At 44.9% G+C, this 24,306-nt stretch overlaps 1 protein-coding gene across 1 annotated transcript in view; it reads left to right on the top strand.

Annotated features, from left to right (window-relative positions):
- The window catches only part of LOC139057269 (phosrestin-2-like), a 789,714-nt gene that overhangs the window by 694,433 nt on the left and 70,975 nt on the right, over nt 1–24,306 (top strand). The window contains exon 7 of the mRNA XM_070535167.1: nt 9,605–9,899. Coding sequence (XP_070391268.1) covers nt 9,605–9,899 — 295 coding nt within the window. The remainder of the gene's footprint in view (nt 1–9,604; nt 9,900–24,306) is intronic.

The raw sequence follows: 24,306 nt of genomic DNA on the forward strand, positions 1-24,306 counted from the left end.
ATCCCATCAAAAGGCCTTCGTGCTGATTCAAGGAAGTGCACAGTTCTTGAATGAGTTTATTGTTTTTCTCAACGAATGAGAGGAATATGCTGCACAGCATGGTGACGGCTTTTTAAGTGCAGGAACTGCCCTTGGGCTGCGTGTAACGCTGCAAAGCACACTGCCACTTGTAAAATACCTGACCACGTCCCTGCAATACAAGTACTTGTTGACAGCAAACCTAAACCAAGACAGGATGGAGAATGTATTTGGTATTGCGTGCCAGTGCTTCGGTTGCAATGAGCATCTAATGGTGGGGCAGTTTTCGATAATTATCAACAACCTGGCTTCCTACAGCCTCGCAAAGCCTCCAAAAGGAGCAAAGGTACCTGCAGAAGTAGTGACTGCCCTCTTGCAACCATCTTACGTCCCCAAAGAAAAAAAATGCGCGAATAACTGAACTTGTCGATAATTTACTGGATGGCGGAAACTTGGCTTCTGCTGCATGCAAAGGTGCTCGAGGAGCACAGCAGCCTGAGCGATCCTCAGGGCTGTGTTGACAAAAAAAAAGTGACAGCAGACTAATTTTTTTTATGTAGCTGGGTATGTTGTCAGAAAAATCCTTAAAAGATTTCCTTGCCTTGAATGTGCAACTTGTTTCAGCACTTTTTCTTTGCAAGCCGAGTTAAACAACAATGCCTCGCTTACTCGAAATTTTGACCATGGAGGCTTAGTTTATCCATCAAGGCCAATTGAACAGCTCATAGCAAAGCTTGAGGACGCATTTACGGTGTTTTTCAGTCGCAATAAGCTACACGCAGATAGCATGGTCAGCTTTCTGCATTTTCTTCAGGGACGTGAGCTTCAAGGTGTGAGCTGCGAGGAGCATGGAGGAGCAGCCTCATTTTCAGCTGCTGAAAATGAGGCGCTGTCGGTAGCCTCGCACAGGGCACTTCGCACAAGGAAAGGCATTAGTATATTGTTGCCATGGAACCTTGTGTAATAAAGACATTCTACCCTGCAATTTGTCCCGCTTCATTTTCTCGTTTCAGTATGATGTACAAGCTGTGTTTTTACGCTTCTTTACGGCGCAGTAGGTCGGGCCCGACGTGACGCTTGTATTTGCTCCTGCCGCGGCACGCTGTCGGTGTTACAGCTTACAGCTGTTACAGCTCGGTGTTACAGCTAGTCCGGGTCGAATCTAAATGACAAGAAAACCTGTGGCAGAGTTTGCGCTGTCTTTAGCACTTTAACGCCTTGTCAAGGCAGTGACAGCAGCACACACACGATCAACCGACTGAACCAGAGAGCACTACCCCCAAGGGCTTCTTGCGCCCGCCCGCGCGCCAGCGGGCGGTAGCGCCATCTGCCTTGCGCATAGCAAGTTATTTCAGCTGCGCCGGCTCGGTCGTGTCACTAGGAAAACCTTCTAGCCTCTATAGTCGCGCTACACATCGCACCATTTGCAAAGTGCGGCACGAGATAGGTTGTCCGCGCCAGCCAATATATCCCGAAATCAAAACGCGTATACAGCTGCGCTCCAATTCCGCATTAGAGAGTATCGTAATCCTCGGTGAATGTTTCCATCATACCTATCTAGTGTGCCATGCTAGCCATGCCATCAGGCAACCCTATCCAGGATTTATTAGAGAGCTCTCTCTCCAGTACAGAAGAAGACGAAATGATTACGGCTAGTTGTGCTTCCCGTTGTCTCACTGCTTACGCTGGTTACGCAGCCAGCGTAAGGAATAAGACAACGGAAGGCACCGCTGTTTTCTATTAAAGCATGAAGTGGCTCTAACATCGATGTACTGTCGCCAGCGGCGCTCTGTTCATCTTGCTTTGTGGTGCAGAATGTCTTTCAAGAAAAGGACAAGTTTTTTATTCTTCAGACAGCCACTCACAAAAACCTCATCAAAGTTAAATTTTCATGGTCATTCTTTTGCTTCTTTTCTTTTTATTCACTCGCACAATTCTTCATGCATTCGTCTGAGTGGTGCATTGTAATTGGTTGCGATTAGGCCCGGGTAGCGCTACTTTCGTAGGTGCGCACCGATAGTAGTGAGTGTAAAATTATTGCAAGACGAACTCTGAAAGGACAGTCTGGCCAACAGTCGTGGTCCTTCGGATGTGACGTACGCGATGAGCCTATCGCACGCATTCGCGACGAATCAGAGGAACATACGGCCTGCTGCGGCTAGCGATGACTATACTAGCGTGGTTGGGATGCCTTTTTGCAATGGCACCTGTGTAATCGCATTCCAACCCGTACGGCTCGTTCATTTCGTCAGCGACGCCCCCTTCACTTGGAGCTCTGTGTAAGAGAGATGAGCCGCATTCCTGGGCGTGATCTATTAAAACATCTACCGTCGGGAGGGTTTCTTGGATGCTCGACAAGTGAATGAGGCCGCCGGCTAGACTCCCTTGCACTCCTGCCAGCGAGCTTCTTGACATGGCAGCGACAAGCGGCTGTCGTGCTCCTATTGCCCGTGGCCGTATGTCACATCATCGTGTCGTTTTCCTCCCTCATACCAGATGATAAAGGGTAGCGGTGAGAGCGCATCTGATCTACATTGCGGCACATCGGTCAGTGGTGGTGCATAAAAATTACTGCCATCATCGAGCTCTCGTGCGCGCATGCGTTCGAATGCTTGAGTGACCGCCGCGTAGTAGACGCCACTGAGAAATCGAGATGTGGGCAGTTCCTCAGCGGCAGACAAATGAAACACAAGCGGATGAGTCGTTTGTCGTTATTATGTCTTGATTGCTATTACTATTAGTAGTAGTAGTAGTAGTAGTAGTAGTAGTAGTAGTAGTAGTAGTAGTAGTAGTAGTAGTAGTAGTAGTAGTAGTAGTATTCAGACCTTAGTTTTGTTCCTGGGCAAGTAAAATGAATTAATAATTTATTCATTTATTGATTACTCGCTCCTAACAGTTAAATCTTATTTAGTTTGTACAAAAGATAGCACGTACACATGTTAAAGCCTGCATAATAGTCTACAGCGAACACTCCCACAAGAACGCAGATATTAAATGCTAATTATGTGATATGTGATAGCCATTTACTGTGATAGCAATTTACTGGCGACCGCTCCCATTTCGCGCTGATACTTTGACACACACGCATACGGGAGTGGTCAGGTGTCATAGCAGGAGACCCGGAACAAAACTCGCGTGCTGATGAGTCAAATAAACACGCGCGGGCATCGCGTCTCGTGCATGCACGTACTGTTCTATGCTCCACTGCATAGACGAGCCCGGCGGAAAACCATCGGTGCTTACGTCGCCGCTTTTCAAGACTCAATTGCAAGTATTAAGTGTTCGTTGGTGGGAACAGGACATGGTCGTAGTTTTGGAAAGCTGGAAGGGAATGATCGTTGCTTCGACCGCAGGGAGAACTATCGTATGTAGTATAGCCCATTTCCTTGCTCGTAGCGTATGGGCGGTGAGGAAGGACCTGAACTAAGCGGTGAGGAAGAACCTGACCTGAACTCTGTGTCTTTTTTTTTATTTAAATGAATATTACGAGAGGTTGGCGCCTTTATGGCGGCACGGGCTACTCCTTCTCACTTAGCAAAGGAAACAAATATGCGCAAAAAAGGGAAAATTATAACACAATATATGGCACTCAGTAAAACACCAGATGAATAAAGTATACAGTCTAAAAGTACATGAATCGCAAAGTTTTGTGGATGAGTTCAGTACACATTTGCATTTATATAGGCATATATATTTAATAATCAAACACACAGCACATGTAATAATACTGCAAGCACAGAACACAATCACAAACTGCGTAAATATCATGATCACCACAAAAATCAATCTTTAACCCAGAATAACACCCATATCACTCATTTAGCTTATTAGCATCCACCAAAACTTGATATTTCCCCAAAATGTTGGTGTCCTCGAAAAACTTCTTCAGAGCAAGAAGTGCTCTTTTCTGAAGGCCCGCAGTTGGCCATACACCAAGTATTTTTTTTTTTTTAGAGTGAATGGTCTTCTGTCTAGAAGCAACAAATTTGTTTGCAATACTCTTCGTTGTGGATCGTCTGGATGGCCACAAGAACACTGCGGACTCAAGGCACGTTTTATCCTTTACTAGAAGTGTCTCGTAAATGCTGTACCAAGACGCAGGCAGTGCACCAATGTTTCAAATTTTCTGCTTTCTCTTAGATTTTCCGGAATTTATATGTTTGTACATGGGTCTATAGAGTATAACTCCAAGTTCTTAGAATGCTGATTAAAACAGCTTGTTACGCTGAGACGACAGAAAATCTGTCTCAGGAGCAGACGGATTTCACTACGCAAAAGGGGAAGGTTGATTGTCTCTGCGTTATTGTGCGCCTGATTCGCAGCTGCGTCCACTGCAGTATTTTGTTATTTTTTTATTTATTTATACAAGTACCTGCAGCGCCACAAGAGCATTATTGCAGGGGGGGACACCAGGAATATTGAAGTGCCCGGGTATCCAATGAAATGCAATTACGTGATTCATTGCGCTTGCTTTTGTATGTTCTTTGAGCGTCTCATACAATAGCAAAGTGTTCAAAGAATTGTTCTTATTGATTTGTAGTAATGTGAGAGCGGCTTGCGAATCGCTAAAAATAACCCATTTTTGCTCATTCTTTTCTGATGTTACGAAACGCAAAGCACACAGGATTGCAAAAAGTTCTGCCATGGTGGAAGATGTCTCTCGAGATAATTTAAATGTTTGCTCTAGCGCCAAATGTGGAATGACGAATGCTGAAGTCGAGGAATTTTTATGACACGAACCGTCTGTATATACGTGGATGTACTGGGGACATAATGAGTAAATTTGGAAGTGTGCCAGTTGCTGTGCGGTTACCATGAACATGTGTCTCTTGGATTTAATCCCGTCGACCGATAATCCTATTTTAGGACTTGTTAAAATACAAGGAGGGTAACTAACATCCACTTTGCATAATTCAAATCTTGGTAATAATTCTTTGTTTTTCAACATCATGAATTTTGCTTTTGTTTCGTTCGTTAAGGGCGAGGTTTAATGGATGCTTGTCGTGTTGGGTTAAGATGCGAAAAATATGTTGACATTTTTCGGCCGTTCGTGTGACTGGAAATGGTGGGTGGCAAGCTTCAACAATTATTGGAGAACTCGAAGTATCCTGCGCAACCCCAAGACACACTCGCAGCCCCCTTGCCAGTAAACGTTGAAGACGTTCCACGGAAGTTTGCGCTAAACCTTGGAGAATATGCGCCGAATAAGCCCTTTTTTGTTGTATGAGTGCGTTATGAACTTGTAATAGTGAAGAGACTGATCCACCCCTCCCCCACCCCCCACCGCCCGTCGTGCCACCGAGTCGCCGAAGTACGTTTATTGCAGCATTGGCCTGATTTTCAATTGCACGGATGTGGGATGCCCGTGTCAGCTGGCGGTCAAGAATAACTCCAAGAAATGTATGCTCTTTCACGAACGTCAAAGGTTACTCATTAAGCGGAAGTTGGAAATTATTCAGCTGTCGTCTAGTGAAAGGAAGTACGGCTGTCTTTGCGTATGAAAGACTCATGCCTCTTTCTTTTAAAAAGGTGTCGATACTATCAAGACCCTCTTGCAGCTTTCTTTGAATGTCTTGTATATGAGATCCAGAGGCCCACATGCATATGTCACCCACGTACAGAGAATACTGTAGACCAGACGGTAGTTTTTGTGGTAAGGCTGCTATGACACAGTTGAATAAAAACGGACTGAGAACACTGCCCTGCGGAATGCCCTGCGTGATGCTGTGATAATTACTCTCTCCTTCAATTGTTTACATAAATATTTTGTTTCGTTCAATAAATTTGATATCCATCGCAGTGGTCGACTGTGTAGGCCCAGCTCTAACATACCAGCAAGGGTGTGTATATGACTTACAGTGTCGAATGCTCTTTGAATGTCTAAAAATACTGCTATTAATTGCCACATCTCCACACATTCGTTCATGTTCGACGCATGCGACAACGTCTAATACTGCATCATTATGCGCCGATTTTGTCGAAAACCGGTCATGTAGTTGGAAAACACATTTGTGTGTTCACACCACCATTGCAGTCGACTGTCTATCATCTTGTCCATTAGTATCGAAAAACAGCTTGTGAGACTGACGGGTCTGTAGGAGTCAAGACATAGGGGATTCTTTCCTGGTTTTAGCACTGGAATTACCCGAGCTAATTTCCATGAATCTAGAAGAGTCTCTCTTATCCAGTTATCATTAAACATCTCCAAAAGAGCCATTCTTCCTGCTGTACATAGGTTCTTTAACATCACATACGTAACACCATCTGGACCTGCGGTTGTCTTTGTATGGCATGACGTAAGAACACATTTCAATTCATCTAAACTAAACTCACAGCCAAGTTGAGGGTGTTGTGACATAAAGCACGCACGAAGCTTCTGCTCTACTAGTGTTGTGGAACTTGTAAATTGTAGGCAAGTAAACGGAATTCCTGGTCCGGTTATAAGTTCACAGAATTCGTCAGCCACAGATGTTTCCGGAGTGCTTCGAGCTACGGCAAAGGCTCGGAAAGGATGGCTCTGGGTAATTGGACCACTAAAACATCGGACAAATGACCATATTCTGGGAACAGCAGTGAAAGGAGACAACGACGCGCAGTATTCCCGCCATCTTCGCGTACCTAATTTTTGTAAGCGTCTGCATGAAATTGACTGACCTTTCTGTGCCCTCTTGTAGTCATCCAGCTTTCCACTGCGGCGGTAAGCACGTTCTGCGCGTCTTCTAATTGCTCTTAGACATTCATATTCCCCATCAACTGCAGGGTATTCATTTGGAACAATGACTTGCTTTGTGCAGAACTTGTACGACTCACACAATATATTTGCAAAGCTTTGAAAGTTCGGATTTTCGTCCAATTAATTACTTAAATAGTGAAGAAAACTTTACCAATTAGTATATTCTGAGCAGCGCCGGATCCCCTCACTCCGTATGAGACAATGTTTTACCCGAACCGCAAAATGATCACTACCGTACGTATCTATGGCCTTTGACCATTCAACGCCATCAAGAAGGTCTTGTGAGCAGAGCGTAACATCTATACAGATTAAGTAACGACACCCCCGCAAGAACGTTGGAGAGCTGTCATTTAACACGATCAAATTACATTTTTCTGCGGCGCACTCTATAATGCTTCCGCGGGAATCATTATGCTCACTGCCCCCGATAACGTCAGATGACAGTTATGTGCGTTGAAGTCCCCACAAACCAGCACATGTAAGTTTGCAATGCCAAACACATTCACCAACCTGTCTACAGATATTTTGCTAGAACATTGTAGATAAGGACTGATCACTGTGACGCATGTATTTCCTAAAAGATATCTTGCATGCTACGAACTCCCGTATATCTAAATTACTCGACTGCATTAAATAGGACGGCAGGTCTTTTCTCACGCATAACATCGATCTGCAACTTCCAGCAGTGCGCGATGATTTATAAATAACAGTTTGAAAGATGGAAGTCATCTCCTACGCCTGCCTCCTGTATACACAAAACAGGAAAGTTACGTTGAGATAGCAGTTTGCGAAAACCAGCTGACTTATTTCGAAGACTATTAGCATTCCACTGAATTATGAAAACACTGTTGTAACGATTATGTAAGCCTGCCGTGGAGCTGTTGGTCGTTGTGGAAGCACCAACGACTCTCTAGAAAGCAGGGCTTTTACCTCTGGCAGGTTGTTTGCTTGTGGAATGGCACTGAGAATTGCACGCAGAGCTGTGAATAGCATGGGCAGGATCATCTATTCCACGGATAAAGACGCGTGATCACCAAACGATACTGAAGCTCCATGTGTGATCGGAGGAGGTCGCTGAAGAGCTGACTGGGATGGTCGCTGGGATGACTGGTGTGGTTGAGGCGAATGCTGAGGTAGTCGCTCAGATGTTAGTTGAGGTTGCTGTATCACTGGCAGATGTCGGTGCTGAGAAGGTCGGTGAATTTGACTCGATGCCTGGGCAAGATGAGTACCATTCTCTGAAGATGGATCGTGTCGCTCGCTGTGTGAACGTTGTCGACCTAAGAGCACTTAGAGCTGCAAAATAGTTCAAATTGTCCCCTTGCTGTTTTCCTTTTTTTTTGGGGGGGGGGGGGGTGAGGGGGAGTTGGAGGCGCATATCTGACGGTATCAAGGTTGAATGGGGGCTCATTACGAGGAGGCAGCCTTCCGTATTTCAACTCATGTCTATGTGACTTTGAGGCAGCCCTGCTCTGAGGGCACCCGGAGAAGGAAGCTGTATGGTTTCCGCCACAGTTGGCACACTTTGGCTGACGCACAGACTTGCACTCTGAATGGTTGTGGTCTTCTGAGCATATCATGCAGCGACGCTGACTGCGGCAGTTCTTCGATAGATGTCCAAATCTCTGGCAGTTGTAGCATCTTAGAGCAGGGCCATGATATTCTTTTACGGGGTGACTCGTGAAACCTAAATGCACTCGTTGCGGCATTGGTTTGTCTTCTCTGAAATGGAGGATCACGGTTCTCAGAGGGCGCGATTCTACCGCTCCGTCTTCTTGGCGATTGTAGCGCGCCTGACGATGGGCAGATGTCACTCCAAAATCCTTCAGGAAGTCAACCAGTTGTTCTTCCGTATACTCAATTGGCACATAGCGTATCTTGCTAACATTTTTGGTATAAGATGCCGAATAAATTGTTTGACTCCCAAACCAGCCACTTCACTCATCGACAATAGATGTCTTGCAGATGACACTAAAGTGACGCTGACAGAGAAACTTCCTTGTCTATTCACGCGAAATCACTACCTTTTTCTTTGCCGCGGAAACAATTTGTGACGCAGTGCTGTTCGGATTCGCTTGCCAGAAGTTGCGGCCTTCCTGTGAGAGTCGAAAAACAACTGGAATTCCCTCAGGTCGCTTCTTTTTATGCACTACCAAGGAGAACGGCGTGTCATCACAGTCTATGTCTTGATTTTCGCTTATCTCATAGGTGGATGTCCTGTCTTCGTCAACCCATGGTTTCTTGGCTTCACCTTCGCATGTCTAAGCCATATTCACTGAAGGTGCGCTGGAACGTAGTTCAGCCTTGAAAACTAGCGCCACCGGTTTGATTAAATTAGGTGCATGTTGTGGCACTTCCGAATGCGGCGCTGATTTTGCTGCCGTCATGCACCCAGGGTCGCGTTGCCGGACATAGGGCTTGTGCCGATGTTCTTTGCTGCCTACCACCGTGGTAGGCGTAGATGCGCTGCAGAGCGCAGCAAAACCACGCGGGATCCCACGAACATCCCACGAATAGACATGCCCCGGGATGTCTGTTCTCTCTGTACAACAGCACAACGTCTCAAAACAGCACTGATTCTTCGAAGAAAACAGAAAATAATATCTCACCGAAGAAGCAGCGGCCGCCTGGTGGGACTTCTTCTTCTCTCCTTTTTGTCTTTCATTTCCATTTACCCTTCCCCCAGTGCGGGGTATACCAAACCAAAATCTTTTCGGAATAACCTCCCTACCTTTCCCACTGCGTTTACCCCTCTCTCATAAGTGCCGTCCGCAGTTAACCGTATTTATTCATATTTCAGCTGCGCAGTGCACGCGGCCACTGTTTTCTGAACCGGATGCTGCTGTCTTGCAGGTCTATCCAGAGCCCAGCGCCCCGTCGACGAGCGGCGCTGCGAGCGGTGCCGCGGGCGGCGCCGATGGCAGCGTTGCGGCTCGCGCGCTGGGCTGCGGCGGCGGCGGCGGCAGCGGGACGACCGACGAGGAGCTGACGCCGCTGCAGCGCAACCTGCTCAGGAAGCTGGGCAACGACGCTTACCCGTTGACGCTCCGCATCTCGCCGCAGGCACCGCCCTCGGTGCGCCTGCACCCGGCAAGGCCGTACCAGGGGAGCCCCCTGGGCGTCTCCTACGACCTCAAAGTTTACATAGGTCAGTTCCGAGAGGATATTTTTTATGCCACTGCGCTTCGCGATGCGGAGCAGGCTGCTTGGCAGAATGAACTCATGTTCGGGATACACTGAGTGCAGTGCTGGCAGCCCTCGAGTACGCGAATAATCTGCAAGCACTCATTTCAGAAACAGAATATACACATCCAAGTGTCGGCGCCAGGTCATCAGCTCAGGAAACGATGCTCTTTCTTCGAACAACTGTTTTGAAGGATTGCCTACCGCATTTCATCGTACTTTCGCGCGCATGTTGTTCTTCCGCATGTAGTGTTGCACTCTCGCGTTGTTTACGTTCTCCCTTACACTCATTTCTTCCCCCATTGCAGGTCATCAAAGTATCGGACTAACATTTCCGGCATGTTTCTTTTTTCCTTTTATCTCGTATTAATGTTCCCTCTTGTTTATTGTATTAAGCTAGAGTAGTTTCACTTGCGTATTTTGTTCTTCCATCCCTCGATAGTGTATAGGAACTGCTTGACATGCTAAGAGCGGTCAAAAGGGAGTAAGTGCGCGGGGGAGAAAAGAAAGCAACTGGTAGCACTCACCTTGACAGGAGTCATCGCGTGCGATTAGGTACAGAACTCTAAAACACCTGAACACCTAAATTCCCTACGAGAAATGCCAAATTAAATGAGATGCAGATTAATTTCGACCATGCACCTAGGGTGTACGTGTACTTAGAGTATGCTGCACGCGCGCATTTGCATACCACCCCCCAACGGAATGTGGCCGCGGCCGGGACCAGAGCCTCCGACCTCGGGCCATCGGGAAGCCTGTACTTCCCTCTGATTCCCAGTTAACAGGAAGCACACGGCGCCAAAGAAACCAAAATACAGCTGCATCCACTACTTTGCCTTTCCAACCAAGGCGGTGCACAATTCAGTGTTTTCGCGAACAAGAGCTAGAACACAAACATACACTCACAAACAAAGAAAAATTATGGGGTTTTACCTGCGAAAACCACGATCTGATTATGAGGCACGCCGTAGTGGAGGACTCTGGAAATTTGAACAGCCTGGGGTTCTTTACCGTGCACTTAAACCCAAGTACACAAGTATTTTCGCATTTCGCCCCCATCGAAATGCGGCCGCCGTGGCCGACACACGCACACACACGCGCGCGCGCTCACGCGCATGCACAAAACGCTTGAATAATGGTGCATCTGTTGTCTCTCTTTTTTTTTCGTAGGACATTATTTAGGCCCTCAAACATTTAGAAGCCTGTGCGAATAGAAAAAATAGGAATGTTTTGAAAGGTCCTTTAGCAAAACAAGAAAGAACTGACCTACAACAAAGATGCCACACTGAATTGAGCGATGCTGCCGAGGGATGCACCTTTTTTTTTTCTCAGACGTACGCAACCAATGCACGCACAGAAAAGCAAAGGCGCCCGATCATGCACAAAGGCGCGCATCGACTGCCGCCTGCAGCGCTGCGAAAGCGCCAAGTGCTAGGCTATGTACAGTGATGCCGCCTGCTTGCGCCTAGGCGAAAAAATATTTCTTGGGAGAAAGAGCAGGCCGATACTTCAGCTATTTTTTTTTTCTGAATGACGCGTGCCCCCGTATACTGTCGAAAGACAAAGTTCTTCAACGCAGAGCTTTTCAGTGGGTTGTGTTTACTCAGTCTCCCGCTTCCGAGGAACTGTAAACGCAATTTCTGAACACAGGGGCAATTCGTTGCAAGGTGAGGGCTGAAACTTTCCGTAAGGGTATTCAATCGAAAGCAATTTACAGTCGTTAATAATTTTACGTCACCCCTTGCATATGTCAGTCCCGGTGTACCGCAGGGCAGCGTACTAGGACCCTTGCTTTTTCCTATATACATCAATGATCTGCCCAATAACATCTCATCCTGCATGCGTGTTTTTGCCGATGATTGTATAGTATATCGACCAATTCGCAGCCTTGATGATCATCGTATTCTTCAAGAGGACCTTCATCTCGTTACGAAATGGTGTGAAGACTGGCAAATGAAACTTAACTCATCTAAGTGCAAACTAATGACATTCACGCGAAAAACATTAATTCACAGCTTTTTCTATTATATAAGTACAAATGTAGTGTCTCAGGCATCAGTATATAAATATCTAGGCGTAGATCTTACACCGAGCCTTTCCTGGGCCTTTCACATCACAACCATATGCGCAAACGCTTCCAAATCTTTTGGGTATATTCGTCGCAACTTGCGTAACTGCCCCTATAACATCCGTAAATTAGCATTCCTATCATTTTTACGTCCCCAGCTTGAGTTTGCGTCCCCTATATGGTCTCCCTACCATGAATACTTAATCCGCATGTAAGAAGCCATCCAAAACCGAGCTGGTCAATTCAATTCCCAAAATTACAGCTACCAGTCAAGCATTACTCAAATAAAACTCGACCTTTCCCTTCAATAACTGAGTAGCCGACGTGACATAGCACTCCTGTCCTTGCTCCATAGATATGTTCACCAAATGAAGCCATCAAACTTGCCACTGGAACACGCGTCTTGCACATTACGACGACTTTATATTGATTTAAGCCTCACTCGCATTTATGGCAACAGTAACGCACTTAAATTCTCGGCTCTACCATGCGCGATTCGGTTATGGAATTCGCTTCCTAACAGCACCGTCGAGCAAATGAGCAATGATAAATTCAGACAACTACTGAACCCGCAGTTTTTATTATAACAAATATATTCATCTGTACATATGTCATGTCATATAATACGTGTCACATATGTGCCATGTCTGCTTCTTTTTTTCCTTTTTTTTTGTTGACGTTGGTTCAATTTTGTTTGTTTTATGTGCTCACGTGATGTACGTTATTTTGCGCTAGTGATACGTCGCTATTTATGTTACCGTGAACTGTACTTTTCTTTCCTTTCCCGACAACTCTTTGTATTGATTCAGCGTTTTCATTTGTAACACTGTTCAGCATGCTTTCCAGCCGTGCTGGGGAGGGGGGGGGGGTGCTCGCTTAAATATCTTCTTAAATTGTATACAGTACTCTTCAAAGGTTTCCTTCAATACAGCCTTCCTGTTCATCATGACCTCTCTCCCGAAACTGCATGAAGACTGAAAAAGGAATGCAAGAGAAAATTTTAACATTTAGAATATGTCTTGGCCTCCCGAGGCGCACGTCAAATATGGGAACACTAAAAGAAATCAAGCGTCTCTCGCTACCAATTGTGCAAACCCAGGAGTTGAGTAACACATGTGGAACAGCCCAAGAGTTGCAAGAGTTCCCGAACCTCCTCTTGCTGACACATACCTTTACAAAGTAAGATCTGCTCCTACCTCATTACCACAACCCTGCGCCTTTACTGCTTCCTTGGGAGCTCTCGTATCAGGCATAGAAGCAGATCAAGAACTACCGTGCCAGCAGTAAATTATTTTAGGCTACAACACATCTCATGCTGGTACGAACGACGTCGTCACATGTACACTGATGGCTCGGTAACAGCTGAATCTGCTATAACTGTGACAGGTGTCATTATTTCCTCGAAACTGAGCCAGAGCATCTCTAGCACTACCGCGGAGCTGGCTGCGCCGCTTACAGCTTTCACTAACGTCTTAAGGCAGCCAGTGAGCTCCTGGGTCGTCTTTAGAGACTCATGTGCGCCCCTGTTGTCCCTGAACTTGCCACGCGCCAACGACCGCCTTATTGATGATGTCAAATGATAAATCGCCGAAGCTTGTGGGGTACAACGCAGAGTTGCTCGAGAGGCTGCCCTCTCACTGCGGAGTATCAGGCAGTGCATACGTGCAGACAACTCTGCTGGTTCAGTGCACAGCAACTATACAGAGCAACTTCCAGTGCATTTCTCTAGCAGTGATGGATCACATCTTGTGTCTTGTTTTGCATGGAGCTCAAAGCGGGTTATCTGAGCCGAGCCAGAGCAGCAGTACACGGAGCTATTCGCAATTACGACCCTATATACCGTATGTTTCAGCGAACATTTAAAAAAAATTTTTAGAATGGCTCGTGGTAGAAAGCACAATACTAGTCCATGAGCTGGTCGACTCGGAGAGGCGGACATTACTTACATAAAGATTAAAATGCATTATGGACTAATTAACAAAAATGCAGTAATTCAGTTTTAAGCTAATTACTTTCTGCCACATATTGCCATTTACAAATTCTAGCCGTGGAATTTTCAAGGCGGATCCACTTGGAACGGATTCTCAGGATGACATCAGTTTCGAGACATTGATTGTCGAACTTTGCGCCGAAATGCATTAATGTTCCAATTACTTTTGTGCTTCAATGCATAAAACGACGTTTCGTTGGGAAAGTAGGTTGAACGACAGTGCATTTTTGCCGCAAGTTTGACGGCGCATATCTCGTAAATGGTGCTATCCACAGAATTCTTTTCAAGTGAATATGCCTTGCAGTCTCATCCGCTAGAACTTTTTTTATTTGTAAATTGGAATATGTGTCATAAGGTAATTAGTAAAAAATAATTACTCATCATCATCATCATTAGCCTGTTTTATGTGCACTGCAGGACGAAGGCCTCTCCCTGCGATCTCGAATTACCCCTGTCCTGCGCCAACCGATTCCAAGTAGCGCCCGCGAATTTCCTAAGTTCATCGCTCCACCTAGACTTCTGTCGTCCTCGATTGCGTTTCTCTTCTCTTGGTACCCATTCTGTAACCTTAATGGCCCAACGGTTATATAACCTGCGCATTACATGACCTGCCCAGCTACATTTTTTTTCTCTTGATGTTAATTAGAATATCGTCTATACCTGTTTGCTCTCTGATCCAAACCGCTCTCTTTCTGTCTCTTAACGTTACGCCTAGCAGTCTTGCTTCTATCGCTCTTTGCACGGTCCTTAACTTGTTCCCAAGCTTCTTTGTCAGTCTCCAAGTATCTGCCCCATATGTCAGTACTGGTAAAATGCACTGATTGTACACCTTCTTTTTCAATGATAATGGTAAGCTTCCAGTCAGGAGCTGGCAATGTCTGCCGTATGTGATCCAACCCATTTTTATTCTTCTGTGAATTTCCTTCTCATGGTCAGGGTTCCCTGTGATTAATTGACCTAGGTAAACGTACTCATTCACAGACTCTAGAGGCCGAGTGGCGATCCTGAAGTCTTGTTCCTTTGCCCGGCTATTTATCATTATCTTTGTCTTCAGCATTTTAATATTCAATCCCACTCTTACAGTCTTCCCCCTCCCCTCTCTCCCCAGCGTAGGGTAGCAAATCGGATCTTCCCCTCTGGTTAACCTCCGTGCCTTTCCCCTTTCCTCTGTCTCTCTCTCTCTCTCTCTGTTAAGGTCCTCACTCATTTGCTGTAACTCGTCTGCATTGTTGCTGAATAGAATGTCATCGGCAAACCGAAGGTTGTTGAGATATTCGCCGTCAATGTTTACTCCTAAGCGTTCCCAGTTTTATAGCTTGAATACTTATACCTAGCACGTAATGAATAACATTGGAGAGATTGTGTCTCCCTGTCTCACCCCTTTCTTTATAGCTATCTTCTTGCTTTTCTTGTGTAGAATTAAGGTAGCTGTAGAACCTCTATAGATATATTTACTAAATTACTATAAATTACTATAATTACTTAGTAAAAAATTACTGAACTTTGTTAATTAGCCGATTATGAATTTCAATCTTTTTTTTAAAGTATTGCCCCCCTCTTCGAGTAGACCAGCTCACGGACTAGAATGGTGCTATCTGCGACAGGCAATCTAAAAAACAAAAATTTAAAAGTGTTTGCTGAAATACCCTGAATGTGCCAGCTTTGCACCCGCAGCAGCCGTGGTGGCTTGCGGCTATGGCATCGCGCTGCTAAGCACGAGGTCGCGGATTCGATTTCCGGCCGCGGCGGCCGCATTTCGATGCGGGCGAATTGCACAAATGCTGGTGTACTTCAATTTGGGTGCACGTTGAACAACGCCAGGGGACCAAAATTGATCCCCCCTCTACGGCATGCCTCATAATGATGTCGCGAAACATCAGAAATTGAAATCATTTATTATTTTTTCGCATACAATGTGACCTTGACAGGCGCGATCTGCCATGCCTACACTGTATTCGGCTTAATGTGATCACTGCACAATACTTCATATTTAAAATTAAACGGAAAAGAACGCGAATGTGCCCAGACTGCAACATATACAGGAAAACATAGCCTATTTGCTCTGCTCTTTGAGCCTATCCAAAAGAGATGGAACCATCCTAAGTAAGCGCTGAATATACGCGTCCATCAAAGACTATCATGCATCGAGCTACGACCCGTGCTTCGTCCATGGACTAGTGCTGTCTGTGTGTTCCGCGCAACAACGCTACATTTAACCTTTTACAGCGAAGCTGTTAGCCTCTCGATGGTCGGCATTTTTCGTGTCCGTCCGTGAACAAAAATTATCATCATCAGCAATGGCTCATACACCGCTAAACAAGCAAGTATGCAATGGCTCATACCCCTCGTAATACAGAGGCTACAAGCATTCAGCAAAGTGTAGCGAACAGTTCACACATTCATTGGAAACACGCGTACAAAGTACAGAATAGCGTACGTTTCACTAAAGAACATGCTCAAAACAAGCATATGTCATCATCAACAATGGCTCATACCCCACTAAACAAGGAAAATTCAGTGGCTCATCCGCCTCGTGATGCAGAGGCTACGAGCACTCAGCAAAGTGAAGCGAACAGTGCATGCATCCATTGGAATCACGGATCCAACGTACAGAATAGTGTACGTTTCAATAAAGAACAAGCTCAAAACAAGCATCTGTCAGTAATCAGTAACATCTCATACTCTCGTGAGAAAGCAAGAGACAGAAGTCACAAAACAAAGGCAGGGAGGTTAACCAGGATGAGCCCGGTAGGCTACCCTGCACTGGGGAAGCGGGAAGGGGGCCGGAAAGAGGAGAAGGCAAGCAAAAATGCATTGGATAATACCCAAGTAAGGCACAGGCTACAAGCCCTCAGCAAAGTGAAGCGAACACTGCATACATTCATTGAAATCATCCATACAACACACAGAACAGCATACGTTTCAATAAAGAACAAGCTCAAAACAAACATCCGAGCTATCAATACAGCATTGCATACCTCCCCTCAGCAGTTGTGATGGTTTTGAAACAGCTTCGCTGGACACCCACTTTCCCAGGGCCGGTAGGGCGGCGTACATTTTTGATACACGTTGGGCTTATATTGTTTGTAAACTGGGATACATAGCGCAAGAACGACACAAGGACGAAGCGAAACACTGGACGAGCGCTAACAATCTAAAGAAGGTAGGGCAACGGTCTGGCGTAAACGTTGTTTTTGCAGCACCCAACAAGCTTTTGAGGTTGAGTGTGTTGAGCTGTCCCGCGAGGAAACGAAAGCTAGGTTGCGCTACCACGCATAAGGATCCTTTTGTAACATGCACTCGTAACGTGGTGTATAAGATTCCACTTTCGTGTGGGAAGTACGTGTTACGTGGGCCAGACGGGCAGATGCTTAAACGTGCGTCTGGCGGAGCATAGTAATAAAGTAGAGAGCATCGCAATAGATGGGCATCTGGTTGCCCATTGTAGAAAATGTGACGTGAGGGCACTATGCTGCCCTCTCTTAAAACAAGTTGTCGTCTGTTGGCACAGGAATAAGATAACGAGGGAAATTGTCGAAGCAGCTGAGATAGCTAGAGCAGGTGACGATTGTGATAGCACGCCGTCCATTCTTTTATATAAGAAAGAGCTCAAATTTTTTGGCTTAGTAGTCGCATGACTGCTTTTCCTCCTTCCCTCAGTGTGTCTGTTGCAATGGCTTCCCTGTGAGTATATAAATGCTTACCAGCTGCAATAAATCAATTGTTGAAAGTTAGCGCTCGTCCCGTGTTTCTGCTTCGTCCTTGTGTAGTTCTTGCGCTATGTATCCCAGTTTACGATTGAACTACCAACACGCCCAAACTTCTTCCCGGTTATGTTGTTTGTGTTCCGTGTTGCGGTTGGTTTTGTGTGTGTATCTGTGACTTGCCACTGAGCGTATTATCTTCTCAGCCTTCCCATCTGAGTAGCATGCTAGCCGTACCGCAAGGCCTCCAGGATTCGTTAAAGAACCCGCTCCGTATCCGTAAAAATAAAAAAAATCAAGTTGAGTGAAAGTTTTGTTAGCGCGTCATGCTCCTAAGTGAACATGCGTTCCATTACCAGTTGCTGTGGTTAGGATCAAAAAGTTCAATAATGCGAAAGCATTATATGGCTCATGAGGTGGAAAATCCGGCGTTGGCGTGACCACACAATGAACCAAAAAAGGCTACGAACCTTCTACTTTTGGTGGGAGTCCAACGCATGACCTTTGGTGGAAGTCGAACACACGACCTTCGGTGTTAATCAAGGCAAGGTTAATTAAGGCACAGTTAAATAACATAGGGTTATTTAAGGCGCTTGAACTCACAAACTTTGGTAGGAGTCGAAGCCACAACCTTCGGTGTTAAGGCGAATTAAGTCACAGTTAATTAATATGGGGTTAATTAAGGCACACGAACTCACAAATTGGTAGGACTCAATCTCACACACTTTGGTAGGAGTCGAATCCACGACCTTCGGTGTTAATTAAAGCTAAGTTATTCAAGACACAATTAAGCTAGAGTTAGTTAAGGCAATCGAAACCATGATCTTCGGTGTTGATTAAGGCGATGTTAATTAAGACACAGTAATCAAAGCACACGAACTCGCATACTGGTAGGACTCGAACTCTGTTAGGAGTCGAACCTTCGACCTTAGGTGTTAATTGAAGCGTTTAATTAAGGTACAGTTAATTAATTTAGAGTTAACTAAGACACTCGAACCAACGATCTTTGGTAGGAGTCGAATCCACGACCTTTGGTGTAAAAGCGAAGGTAATTAAGGTACTGTTAATTAAGATATAGTTTTTCAAGGCACTCGAACCCACGACTTTTTGTGGGAATCGAATCCTCGACCTTCGGTGTTCATTAAGGCGAGGTTAAATTAAAACGACTAGAAGAGCATAGACCTGGAGCGGTGGTCGCAATGCTTTCGCATACATCCGAGTTTAAGGTTAACTAAGTGTCCCTTCAATTTTTTTTCTTCGCCATATGCTGGGAGTAAGGTGGTAGCTTGACGGCAGCAGGACAATGAGAGTGACGGCGGTGGAATCGCCACGTAGTGGAAAGGACGCACAGAAGAAACCGAAGTTCCTACTCTTAACTGCTGTAGCATTTAAAGTACCACAAAACAGGCAAGATCACGTATTCATAGAGGTAGAGCCGGACAGTCTTATCTCTAAAAGGATCACAGCGCTACAAACCCAACTTTGAAACGCTAGCATCTCCACGTTAAATTTCCTCTCATAACCCGCACCGCTTCATCTAGCATGGTGAAGCGCTGTCTGAACATCGGTTGTTTGCCTGCTAAGTTACAAGTACTTAAGCTCTCCCTCAGAATAGCATCTTTCACTTCACCTATTTTTGCAAACACTGTAACGAAATTTGCGAAAGGTACATCAAGAAAAAATATCGAATAATAATAATTAGATGAATGCTAGAGGAAACGAGCGAAGTCCTCAGTAATGCAATCACCCACAGGAAAGAAAGCAAAACACTAGCAGTCTTCTTGAGCGGTTCATTTCAAGTGAGTTAACTCGCCTTTCTGAAGTCTCATAAATTACGGGCGCGCCGTCGCCCTCTGTCGTGTTGTTGCTGCCGCTCGCCAATCGCTGCTGCTGCTGCTTGCCAGGGTCACGTTGAACGATTCTGCGCTCACAATGGTTCAGAGAACATGCACAGGACACTAATATTGAGCAACCAGTTTATTTTTTTCTCTCTCTCTCTGTCTTTCGTTTTCCTTTTCTTTAATTTCTATTTTCTTTCATCTCCCCTTGTTTCACTTTTTTGCGTTGTTTGTTGAAGCTAGCTATTCTGCCAAGGAAGTTGGCTCATAGTTTATGGCGGCAGCAAGACTCAGCTATCCGCGTGCCAGCAGTTGCGCAAGCGATGAATGGGAGATGAAAGGGATATCCGTGCTCATTTTATCTCGCAATGAAGCACGCGTAAGTACGATGACGCCTGAGAAAGAAAGCGCGCACGCAATTTATGACAGCCAAGAAGGCCGGCAAATGACGCAATTATTCGGAGTGCAGCGCTTATGCAAATCTAGCAGTCATAACTATAGCTGTTCGAGGGTAGCGCGAAATGCGAGCAAACGCGTTGCAAGGGCAGGGAAACATTAAATTTTTTCGCAATCAACGCTAGAGCGAGAATGAAGGGCCTCAAGTTCGAGCGGGTGGTCTGTGCGTTGGAGAAGACACACGAGTAGAAAATACAAGACTTTCGTAAACGCAGGCATTGGAGGCGAGTTTCACCACTTGAAGGACCGGCGCTGCCGTTAGTGTTAAGTACTATGTAGGGTGTTTTTTTTAGCTGCACCTAATTTTTAAAATTAGGAAAATATAAATCACGGCAACGTTATGTTTACCATTCGAGTGTACGGAGATATCAACAATTTCCGGATTTACGTGCGTAATTAGCGAAGTTACCGTAATTAACTTTTTAATTGGAACAAGTGGAACAAGTTAACTAACGATATTGTGTGTTGCAATAACATCGACTCTTTTATTAACTGCATTCAGTGTATTGACTTGTAATCATGATTTTTTTATTGCATCTATGTACCACTCCTGCACGGGCCGTGAAGGGCCTGCAGTATATTCAAATAAAAAAAATTAGCAACACTAGGTGGCTACATCAAATGAGTACTTTGGGGCCCGCCCTTGACACTACCTATCCCAACGATCAAATTTTGAATAGCGGTGTTCATGTGCGAGCCACGCGAACAATTAGTTACCCTCGGAAGGCTCCTTGAAACCGAAACTGGCTGGAAAAAGAGCAACCTATTATTGATAATTAGGGAGTTAATTACCGTAACTTCACTAATTATGCACCTAATTGTGCAAATTTCTCCATATCTGAAGGCCGCCAATGCGTACACTCGCATGGTAAACATAACGTTACCGAGATTTACATTTTTCTCACTTTAAAAAGTTGGTGCAGCTAAAAAAAACACTCTGTATTTGATCGCGTTACATCACGTTCCAGCAGTTGCGACGAAATCGACAGGCAAGTGAAATTGTGGCACGAGTCCGCACTGTTACATTGGTGCGTAGCTAATGAAGGTTACATGATGACGGCAGCACAAAAACAGATCTATGGCTTTTATCCGAAGCAGTGGCAGAACAGAACCATCGATGCTATAGTCAGACCATCCGCACCACATTAAGCATTGTTGAAATCGGTAGCGCGCTCAGGGATTGTGAAGTGCACTTTGTCTAATGCATGCGTTTGGTCGCAGTAAGCACTGTCTATATTATACCACCAGCAGTTATGAGCCCGTAACCGTAATGAATATGTCCGGAATCGTCGTCATTGTTCCCTTAAAACTTGCAATTTCGTCCATAATGCGAAGCGACTAGATGGCGAAATATTATTCGCAGTAAGTCTTGCACTATTTCCTGCGATGTTGGTTAGAGAAAAAAGTTACAGAGGCACTTTAGTCCCCTTACGGGCATTGAATGCGAGAGCATTCTCAGTGTTCCGCTCGATACTTTTCCCTTGCTCATGTGCTCGAATTGGGCAGAGTCAATTTTGCGGGTCGGGAACCCAAATTTTTGGCGTGCTCTAAGTCAATTATGAGAGTGGGCCATGCCGGTTTTGAACGTGGGTAAAGTGAGTTTTCGAATTGGACAAAGTTAAGTTTGGGGGTGAGCACCGAAACTTTGGGGGTGGGGCAAGTGAGTTTTCAGAGTTGGCCAGGCCGGTTTTGAACGTGGGTCAAATCAATTTTCGAATTGGGCAAAGGCAGTTTTTTTGGAGCGTGTGTCACAGCGTCGGACGGACGCCATGGCTACTGACCTTGAGGTTTCGCAGCGCGAGCCGCAGCAGGTCTAGCTCCGGGAACGCAACGTCATCACTTGGTCACGTGGGTGTTGGTACCATCGGATGTTAGCGCCGGATGCTCGCCGGATTTTCCGCTTCATAGGGCTGTAACGCTTTCGCATTAAAATTCGAAGACGCGAATGAGCGATTTCCTTCTTAGAAGAAACAAAAGACTTTAGTGTCAGTGACACTTCTAGTCGGACTCGTCCGATTCCATGGGTTGTTAGCATAGGAGGATAGGGGAGAAGAGGGGGAATTACTAGCTGCAGGTGTACCTAGCCTTGCAAAAGCTTCCCGCGATCGCTTCATCGGAGCACCTCTTATCGGATGCAGTATAGTCTGTCACTACACAAAGTGGGGAATCTAACTGCGAGGGCTGTTTTTGAGCGGAGCACACAAACCACGACTCCAAATGACGGAGAACAAATGAAACAAGGTAAAAACAACGAGCTTGATGGCTTTATCATCCTCCGTCAAGGGGATGCGCGTAAAATCCATACAATGTTAAGAGTTTCACAGTTACCTCAGCCCGTGTTCCCGTGAAACACGCGCAAAATATCGAGCATTTACTTCTTTCTCTCTCTGTCTCTCTCTCTCTCTCTCAATTTTTTTTTCTTGTTGCTGTTAATCAAGCTTTCTTATGCTATGTTGTGAAACCTGACGTTTCCGTGACGCCGCAAGACTAGGAAGCGACCGCCGCGTTCTAACCATGATAGATTGCACCAGTCTCTGAAAATGACGATCAATGGGGTTCAACGTTTCAAAGCAGCACATGGGCTACGAGATGCACCGTATTTGAATGCCCCGGATTTATTTTCACCAGCTGTGGTTCTTTCACGTGCACCCAAACCTTGGCGCATGACCTCTTTTGCATTATGCCCCCAAGGGAATGTGACCGCCACGTCTGGAATCGAGCCCGCGACCATCTTGCTCCCCAGAAGGACGCCATGGTCACTGAGCCACCACGGCTCATCATGGCTGTTGTTGTTTTTGTTTTTTTTTTTTCGCTAAATGCATTATAATGACAGGAGATTAACCAGAAGCAATTAACAGGGTGTATCTTTGTACGAGTTGTATTTCATTGTATCCCACGAAAAAAAAATGCGCTATAAACAAGAAAAAAATGCGCGGACTTGTCCAAGACGACAAACGAACGGGTGCTGCGTTGTCGCCTTGAACTTGACCGTATTTTCTTTGTTCTCTCTTTCTTTTTCTTTTATGTACTCAAAATCCTTCTTTCAAAAGAAATTACACCACATTTGTAGACAACTCATTTTTTGCGTCTATTTCCGTTCATAAGCTCTACATTTTTCTATGTTGCGCGTTTTTTATAAATTTTGCTGCCAATACATAAAGAAAGCAGCGCACAGCAGCCTGTGAATATTTTCTTTCTGTGTATTCACGGGGCAAACAGAAATAGGTACACAGAGAAGAGCTTCTAAATGAAAGTCATCGCTACAAGGTACTACACTAAGGGGCCCTGAAATGCCTTTTTCTTGAAACCAGAGCAGCACGCTGGAATGTGTAGGACATCATTGAAGGATTATATTCCCGAAGAAATTTTTTAAACGGAATTTCAATATAAACGGAGATAACGAGTACAATGTTTATTTTCCCGTAACCCTCTTTGGTTTCTATCAGCATGGGTTGACACCGACAGCAATGCCCTGCGCCTATCACTCCTTTCGTCCGTTTTCTTCTTTTCGCGACTCGCTAGGTAACCACCCCACATTGACGCCTGACAAAGTGACCGAACGAGTGAGCGTTAATAGGATACGTGGGACGCGTTAACAATCGCCGCTTCCTCGTTTCCTACAAGATCAGAGGCCAAATTCACAAAGCTTTTCGTTCGTAAATGTTATTTGCCATAGGGCGGCCGCCTTGGTTAATAATACCTCCAGTGCGTATATTCGCAAAAACGTCTTACGCTAGAATTATTCCTAAGAAAAAAATTCATTAGCCCTTCCACTCTGTGAAGAAGGACGAGCAACGAAGCTGTGGTGTGTTTTACCTCAATCGACGCATCTATTTGATAATAATAATAATAATAATAATAATAATAATAATAATAATAATAATAATAATAATAATAATAATAATAATAATATATTATTATTATTATTATTATTATTATTATTATTATTATTATTATTATTATTATTATTATTATTATTATTATTATTATTATTATTATTATTATTATTATTATTATTGAACACTGACAACGAATACATCTTTTGACTGTGGAGTGATTTGTTCTTAATCTTTTATGAAGTAGTGACGTGTGCAAGTACCACCGCATGGCAGACAGGAATTTCAAGATATTTGCAACTTCACTGTTAACTACGTAACTGTGAAAAGTAGATAAAATTCGGCGTACTGTTAGAGTCCTTTTAGCGGCTAATTGTCATATACTTTATTTCGGGATAGTTTTGATAAAACAAGAGTTACAGCCGTTTTCTGTAACCATACTCTCTCCGTAGGCGGCCATGTATTGACAGCAAACGGGAA

The sequence above is a fragment of the Dermacentor albipictus genome, chromosome 1 (assembly GCF_038994185.2).
Source record: "Dermacentor albipictus isolate Rhodes 1998 colony chromosome 1, USDA_Dalb.pri_finalv2, whole genome shotgun sequence".
NCBI lineage: Eukaryota > Metazoa > Arthropoda > Arachnida > Ixodida > Ixodidae > Dermacentor > Dermacentor albipictus.